Below are 8,873 nucleotides of genomic sequence, written 5' to 3'. Positions count from 1 at the left end.
AAGCACTGCAATACCAGGTCAATGCATGGAGTGGATGGAGCACGCTCCAGGTCCACCAACCAATATCAAAAAGAATCTGTTCAATATAGACCTCCTATGGAGGACATATCAGAGACAATCACCCTGGGAAAACCACCTTCCAGATCATGGTGTCTCTCCTGCCAGGTAAGTATCCACTACCTCCCTTGGGCGCCCGTTCCAGATTCTGGCAGCCCTCACCGTGAAGAAGTTCTTTCTAACGCCCAACCTAAATCTGCTCTCCATCAATTTGTGGCTATTGTTCCTAGTTACTCCAGGGGGTAACCAGAAACTCTGGAGTAACTACTTAGGGCTAGCTGGCACTGACACAGCCTTGTGCCCCACACAGCCCTGCTGGCATCTACACATGCAATGAAGCAGACTAAATAAATCTGCCGTGGGCAGTTACTACTTGCATCCGGAAGAAGTAACCTACGGCAGAGGTGGTTAGTTTACTCCGGCCTAATAGCACCACGTGACGCTTCACTGCGGAGCTAATTAGACAGCAGTAGTGTAGATGCACCCAAAGTTAAGCAATGTCGTCCGGCGACCCCCTCCCTACATCTACCACCCACTGCCCCTCCATCCCTTTCCCGACAGCCAGTTTCTCCCCGTCTTCACCTCACCATGCAATGGGCTCCTGTGTCCATCTCAAACCAGCGGCTCAACATACCCTTTCCTTTTGCACCTGTGAAACGGCAGGGTCGAGTAGGGTTGGGGGATGGGGGGACAACAGTTTAAACTCTGGGAATTTAGCTGCCCCCTTCAAACCAGTTTGAAAGCTGGGCTTGTGACAGCACCGCTGATCTTCCCTTTGGCTTAAGGTTGGGGAGGAAGGGGCAACACCCCTCCAGTCTCCCCTCCCATTACGCCTCTGGTGAAGTCATTCAGCTGAATTCAATAAAAGGGCTCACCGGCATAGTTAAGTTTGCAAGGCCAAGACTTAATGCCCAGGCCCTCTGCTTTAAGTGCCTCATGCCTCTTTAGGAGTTTACTTGAAACGCTTTAATTTAATTTGCAACGAAATAATCCCTTCCTGATAAGTTGTCCCATATAGTGCGGGTGCAGAAGTGAAAAGACATCCAAAACGCGCACATTTAAAATATGGTAGAACCGGGAGGCTGGAGCTTAAGTGGAAAATGACCTCAGAAACCTGAGCAAAACACATGCCTGGAGTGAAAAGATGGAATAAATTAGATCCTGTAATTACAGCTGGGAAGAGAGGGAGAGAAGGCAGCCATGCCACAGGATGAAAGGCGGACTCGAGAAATAAGAAATGAAAGGAGACGTCAGCGCGAATCAACCAAGAAGATCTGCTGCCGATTTTGAGGAGCCTTTGACATTCTCAGACTTTCCAATTGCAAACTCCCTCCCTAATAAGCAGCATGCTCATCGCTACTCTTTCACCTTGATCTCAACGCAAATGTTTTACACGGACAGATTTAATGATGTTTAGGTACTTATTGGGTCTATCAGACTTGATACTGGAATCAATCTCCCCCCTTTCGAAGCCTTGGCTTAATGGCAAAGTTTATTAAACTGCATGCAGTCATTCAGAAAAGATCAATAGAGACATGATTACAGAGCAACCAGAGGATTAAACATGAGATTTATCACAAAATTAAACTGAATTAAATGTTCTCTGATAGTACTTGAAATGCTGTCGATACTCTTAACTCATAATCTATGCTTTCTGTGTGTTTACTTAGCAGGCAGCAGGGATGTCTGACTTGAGAAAATGACTGTAATGTAAAAACATAAGCTGCGAAGATTTTGCTGAGAGCATTAATAGTCTCCTCTAAAACCATTATTTCTTCCTCCATGAGAAAAGCAAAAGCATTCGAGCTCCTCCGTCAGTTCTATATTCAGGGGCGAGGTGGATACAGTTAGTGAATGCGAAGTAGTACTACAAACCCATTTTCTTGGCAGAGTAATTAATACAGAACATATATCATGTGTATTCCTTGGGTCCCATGTAGTCCAGGTACCTAAGGCTCACTGTAAGATAGAAAGCCGCATTATATTACAGGTTTTGGTTAGTGATTTTTAAATAGTCAAATCCTCGCACCATTAAAACATGAGCAATGCTCCACCGTGCTGCTGGCTTCACAACTAGATGTGGGACTAGCACAAAACTCAGGCAAACTTCGGAGAGAAAGTTTCAAAATCTGGTATGAGAGCCACACTTCTTTTTTTCTTTTTACTTCAATCCACCTGTACAGCCAGTGTAAGATGAAGCTGGAGTCTTAAATTCAAAACCTATTCCGGAGAAGTGAATACCTCTGTTTCATAACACTTAGAGGGTCATCTCGCTGTTAGTTTAAGTATAATAATCAAAATACTCTTATGTGACTATAAAAAAACAATTCTGCCAGAAAGAGCGAGATCCATAAAATGGCATCTGCAGTCTTTCAGACCCACCTGTCTGCTCAGGTCTTGTGAATCGGCAGTTTTGTTTCATTTTTAAATAGAAAAGGATGCTGATGTGCTCTCCGAGGAGGAGTCTGACTTTTACCCCTTGTTCAGAAAAATACAGCAAAAGAGCAGAAAGGGAAACCGAGTTTCTCCAACCTAAACGCATCGTAAGACTCTTATCAGCAGTCACCGAGAGCATTTACCACTGTTTGTACGCTCTGGCTTTGGGCCTGTTTTTGCTTAAAACTCCGGACAGCCAGCAGAAAGAGTGATAAAGGAGGGAGAAGAAAGCAGCAACTAAAACTTTGGCCCTGGTAAAAGCACCCGTTAAAACACACCCTTAAAATTTCTTGCGACCTGAAGTGTTGCAATATTCCAATTCAGCTGATCCGATCAGACAACAAGAATTATTGGTAATATTCAGCAACCAAGCCAGCCTCGAGGCTTTTGCTTCCCAAACAAGCAACACAAAAGTCAAAGCCTCAGATGATAAACTGCTTGCTGTAGAAACAAATCAGTAAACACAGATAATTGGATGTAAGGCCTCAGTCTTACATTCTGAGAGAAACGTGCTATTAAACATCGCTCAGATGACATTTTTAAGGCATCAAATCACAGCTTCTGATTGCACCACAAAAAGATACGATCACAGAGATGTTTGAAACGGTAACTGGTATAGGTGGCTTCCACAATATATGAGATCGGGCTCAGTCTACCAGCTGCAGCTGGTTAGCTCTTTGTTGATATTTGTATCACAATTTAACTTAAAAAAAATCTCAATCAAACTGAGGCTCCGTTGTGCTAGTTGCTATAAAGAGAGATATCTGTAAGAGGCAATGCCTGCCCAAAAGACAGGGAGGACTCAAAGCGTGGAGTCCCTACAAGAAAGTGGCCTGTGAATAAAGCAGGTGTACAACGTAGATCCATCAACATCCAGCTCCTCTGCTGGCTCAGTAAGAGCTCAATAACCCCAATAAAATACATCAATGGGTAACGGAAAAAATATAATGACCCAAGAAATAAACCACCCCAAACCACACACACACACACACACAAAAATCACTGACCGTCTTGAAATATTACCGACTCAGAGGGGCTTAGCTAGTTCCTAAACAGGCTCAGCTATCCCCAGCGCACTTTGCAAAATGCAATCCAGTAATCCAATCCCAGATGCATTACATGAAATCTTATTTCTTACAGTCCTAGAAAAGAACAAGCAAAGGGACGCCTTTAGAAACACTAATTTGCCAATAAGTACTGAGCCAATTTTGCTTCTACTGCTTTTAAGAAACTGCCGCTTGAGCACTGCATTACCTCATTATAATTTCACTTGTGGATAGAACAGATATCAAGGAACATGTAACCCTGAAATTAGCCCAGCATGAGCTGCCCCAAAAAACAAATCCTCAGAAGCTAAACTGAAGTCGTTCCCAATAGGCTTCCACCGCAGAAATTACTACCAGTCCTGTCTAGAAAAAGGAAATCTCCATATCTAGTAAGTGGACCAGAACAGCTACACGAATAGCAAAGCAACAGCACAGCATGGAACAAGGGCAACCAGTGAACCTATAGTCAATACACATAAATGGCCGTTAAATTTTCTGTCAATACCATCATGCAGTTAAAACAGTGAAGCCAAAACGCAGTAGCAAAACTCTCGATAGCATGTGATTTCTGAGAGGGAGAGAAAAGGGGGATAAGAGGTTCAAGGGGATGCTTCAGGATGAAGCGAGAGAAACCATCGTTACTATTTTGTCTGTATGTTTTACACAAAACATTCACACTGCATCACATCACACAGATGGCATTAGTAATACGGCGGCTTTGGCAATCTCCCGGCTCCAGCCGCTCTGATGCTAACCCAAAACGGCAGCTGTTTTGTCAGAAGGGCAAGGACCAGATTAGGATCTGCATGTGAAAGCCAACCAAATGTCCAACTCTGACAATGTTCTTCTGTCCTGACAATCTTCAGCAGGACCCTAATTTATCTCTGTTTCAGCCACTGCTGTCCTGATTCACCGTCACTCGCTCTCCTTCCCTTTTCACTGCTCGCTGGCAGTGCGGCCCCAGCCCAGTCTACCCAGGCACGGGGAGAAAACCTTTCCCCTTACAGAGCACGATTGCTGATTTGTTGACGTGACCACAGAAGGGGAAACACGCACCGGATTTCACGGGAAAGCTTAGATCTTACCACCCTAACAGGGGAGAAAACCAGAGAGAAGGAAGGATGCAGCCCAAATACTACCTAGGCGCAGGCTCTAGCGATAGAGAACAGGCAAATGCAACGTTATGAAAATACGCTGCACATCACTGGACAGCTCAGGCTCCCAGATGGCAGCTCTCTTCGTACGTCCGCGCAGACAGAAGCCGAGAGCGCATTTGTGGCGCTCGTGCTCACAAGTTGTTTCCATCGAAGCCAATGAAGCAACTCACCACGCAGAAGGCTGCAGGATCCAAGTCCAAGTCAGCTCAGTGCAAACAGCTTAAACAGACTTGAGGGCTTGTAAGTGCAGACTCTTAAGTTTCACTTCAGCAGTCTGAGGCCATAGCATTAACTGCAGCTCTAACCCAGACATCAGCGCCTCGTTCCCCTGTTCCAGGCCCCTGTGCTTTTCAGTAGGGGAAAAGGTGGTTACACACAATGTGGCCAAAATGGTAAATCAGGTCACATACCCGTCAGGTCCAAAATCCATCACGGGGTAACCTGGAAATAGCGTTAAGCCCCGATTAACCAAGAACACAGCTCCTAGGAGCGAGTGTGCGGCATGCAGCAGCAAGCCCACGCCTAGAGAATTCACTCCCGTGTGTAACCAGGTGGCCATGTCTACGCTGCACTAAAGATCTCTGACCTAAGAAATCCCACGGCCCTTCCCAGATGACGAGTCTGTGTCTTCAGACTGCACAAGAAGCAGAGTGAACCTGGAGTCAAGAAATATTCTTAAGCTAAAGGCTCTAACCACGTCCCACTGTGCTAGGCACTGGGGACACAAATAAGAGACAGGCCCTGTTTTATATATGGGCAAACAAGGTCTCACGGGAAACTTTCATCAGAAAAACTGAACCCAGATCTCCTTATCCCAGTTCAGGGTTTTAACCACAAGACCCCTCTTCTCTCAGCCTTCTCAATGGGCAAAATGCAATTCTCGGGTGGAAGACAAGGCCACTTTTCTTCTCTTTTATTCACAATGGAGCTCTGTAACCACTAGGTTCCCCAAAGTAGAGCAGGGCTGGCTGTAGGGTATTTCAGTGTATATGGGTAGGGGGGCTCTGTAGGGAGCAGGGAATGCTGCAGCAACTCGCCTTCGTTCCGGCCCACAATTCACATGCCAGCCATGCAGGCTGCCTTTTTAAAGTTGCTTTGAGCCGTGCAGTCAATGGTAAAACACCGAGTAGCTAGAGCACAGACCAAGATCTAAGCCTTGAAGGGGCTTTTTTTTTTCCCCTTTTCTTTTTCTTTCTTTTTTTTTTTTTTGCTTCAAAGAGAATATTTTCCATTCCTATTCAGGCTCTTCTACAGCTTCCACTATTGTTATAGTCTTTGAAAAAAGGCCAAAACACTGGGATATGATTTTTGTAGCTACTCCTAAGTATGTTCCATACATAGATGTAGCTCACGGATATGTGTACAGCCTACACTGGAGCAGTACAAATTCCCAGTGCCACTGATGCAATGAGATCAGAACAATAAAGAATAATTGAACATATCTTTTAACAGCCAAGTTGGGCCTCCCCACTGAACCACACCAATTGTGGGACTGAAGGGTTTACTGTGGCATCAGGAACTCACCTCTGTCAAGCAGTATTGCTACGGGCTCTGTTATATTAATTTAATGGTCAGGATAATGGATTTGTCAGTAATGACAAAGAAATTCCCTGGAAACTGGAGTGCTTCAGTGTCATTGAAACTACATCTATTTAGCAAATAGATGGATGCCTTTAACTGAAGACTGCAGTATGATTAAGCATCTGTCACTTTGTCTCATGTAGTATATAATAGTCAGCAGTTCCTTCCTAATACTCCACTTTCATGGCTTTTTTCCTTCTTAACACACGTAAAGATGATCCAGATGTAAAAGGAAACCAAAAACTGAAGCGCGCATATACAGAGCGCCAGAGAGAACCAAACAATAGGCCATTTTCTCCATCCCCTGTTCGGTTTTTGTAAGCTTACTTTTTAGACGTCCTTCTGCTGGCTAATCCTGCAAACAAACCACGGACCAGATTCGGTCTTTAGAAGGACAGAGTTTATTAGGGAGGTCTAGGTCCGTTCAAGGGTATAAGTTCCTTCCTGCATACTTCTTTCTTTTTGTTGTTCTTTTGATCGTTAAAATATGATTGACCAAGACAGTGAGATGGAGGATCTCTCAAAAATCCCACAGAACGAGCTGAGTTATCTGCTTCTGTTACTTGGTTTTCACACGAGAACATATTCTTCACTCCGCGGGTCATTTAGGGCAGTGGAAACTGCTTCACTGATTTCCATGAATGTTAGTCCCAAATGCATGCTTAATAGGTAAATACGATGATAGGCTGTATTAAAATAAGGGACAGAGGATAACCTGGGCAACACATAAGCCTCCAATATGCTACCCTCACAATGAAGCTAAGTTGATGAGAGACATAAGGGAGATTTGTAAGAGACTGTGGGGGATGGAGAGAGGGGGGGCAACAAGGGATGATACATATAAAAACTATACAAAAAAAATAGTGAAGAGTATAATCTGGCTCCTGTTCTTCTCAACAGCATACAATCAGGCCCCCAAAAGGCTGAATCAGGATTTTGAACGGAGGCACACGAAAACAAAAGAAAAAATGCAGATTCAGCAGGACTAATATTCCCCCTGCATTGACCAGGATGCTCAGACTAGGCTAGTGGCATTACTCCAGTTCATGCCAACTGAGGATCTGTCTCAAAGCAGCATACAGCAGTAACATGAATTCCAGGACCCTCCGCTGGACAGCAGTAGAGATACTAAGTTTCTACACAATATAAAGTTAAATTGCCTGGGCCAACAACATTGACAAGAATGACTCTGGCTTCAGGGCACAGACAGATCAACAGCGGGAAGATGATAGAGAACTCCCCTCCATGCTGAATTACTGTAGTAACTCTGTATACAGCTACAGTTTATAAGAAAAGCTTGGAACTGCTTGAGATAAGATGATGGGAAATGTTTCCGTTGCGGATCCTAAATGTTTAGAACAATATGTTGGAAAGTCTGGATGGCTGCACAGCATTGTAAAATTAAAAAGCTTCTGAACATTGCATAATAGGAAGGGGGGGGGGTTGGTCCTTCTCGATACAATCCCCAGCTGAGTCAGTACACATCCAGTACCATTTGGGAGGCAACTTTATGTGCTCTTAGTAGTAGATTAATGAATGTAATTACCTAACATTGTGGCAGTGAATGCCGCAAAACTGTAATTTATAGAGTGCTGTAAAGTTCTAATGTGTTTTTATGTCCATAAGCTGCTTAACCATAATCTAATGCATTTGTACACGAGCACCCTCCTAAGTGGCTCTCAGCAGAGCAGCCAGCAGAAGTCCCACTGCCTTTGTGCTCCAGCTTTACATCTTGATAAACCAACCTTTTGTGCTGGGCATCTCAGGGAAGCAGCTGTTAAACTATATCAATAATTTAAAATTAGTGCAACAAGAACTTCTTCTTTACTAGGGAGAAAAGCTCTTAGGTAGCTAGAGGCTGCAGAGACCTTATGAAATACAGCACCAAGCTCTTTAATGCAAGGGGAAAGAGTCTGCTCAACATGCAGCATTGTTGCCACTTCTGTTGGGTAATAAAAGTGGATCTTATCAAACCAGGCATTTGCCCCGTTCCTTCAGTTTTTAGCTGCTATGAACCACTAAGAGGCCTCTGGTGATACGCTACGATCACCCGGTGACATCCCTGTTAGCGGAAGGGAGGTTGGGACACACGCTCAGCACTCCTGGGTGCTGTGTCTGCTGTTGACACTAACTTATGTGACCAAGCCTCTGCCTAACCACCTGTGAAATGGGAACAGCATGTGCCTACTTTGGAGAGGCTAAGTCTTAACTAAATATTTATACAGTGTTTGAGAGCTTCAGGGAAGAGCGCTGTACGTAAACGGCGGGTCTTAGCGTTGTTGTTTTAAGTTTCCAACACAGTTAAGTATTAACATATTGGGCCAAAAGAATCCATGATCAACAACCCTGCCGAACAGTGATTTTTCCAGCGAAAAGGCAAAAGGTCTAGAGCATCAACTTTTTTTTGTGCTCGTTCATAAGCATCTTGGCACAACACAGAAGAATCAAAAGAGCAATCAGGACAGTGCCATTGCACCACTGTATCACATGGTACGCACGTCACGGAGTATGGAGAAACTCACTGCGGCTAAATTAGTATCATGGCTCATAAATAATGAAAGCTTTTTCTAGTTAAAAATGTACCACTTTGCAAAAG

At 44.2% G+C, this 8,873-nt stretch overlaps 1 protein-coding gene across 1 annotated transcript in view; it reads right to left on the bottom strand.

The window, feature by feature from the left end:
- AUTS2 (autism susceptibility candidate 2) overlaps positions 1-5,255 on the bottom strand; it is a 740,769-nt gene extending 735,514 nt beyond the window's left edge. The window contains exons 1-2 of the mRNA XM_019545302.1: positions 5,107-5,255; positions 3,632-3,635 (exon numbers count right to left, since the gene is read on the bottom strand). Coding sequence (XP_019400847.1) covers positions 3,632-3,635; positions 5,107-5,255 — 153 coding nt within the window. The remainder of the gene's footprint in view (positions 1-3,631; positions 3,636-5,106) is intronic.
- Positions 5,256-8,873: the final 3,618 nt, after the last annotated feature.

Source organism: Crocodylus porosus, unplaced genomic scaffold (assembly GCF_001723895.1).
Source record: "Crocodylus porosus isolate Cpor-Errol unplaced genomic scaffold, CroPor_comp1, whole genome shotgun sequence".
Taxonomy (NCBI): Eukaryota; Metazoa; Chordata; order Crocodylia; family Crocodylidae; genus Crocodylus; species Crocodylus porosus.
This window is presented reverse-complemented; position numbering and strand designations above follow the sequence as displayed.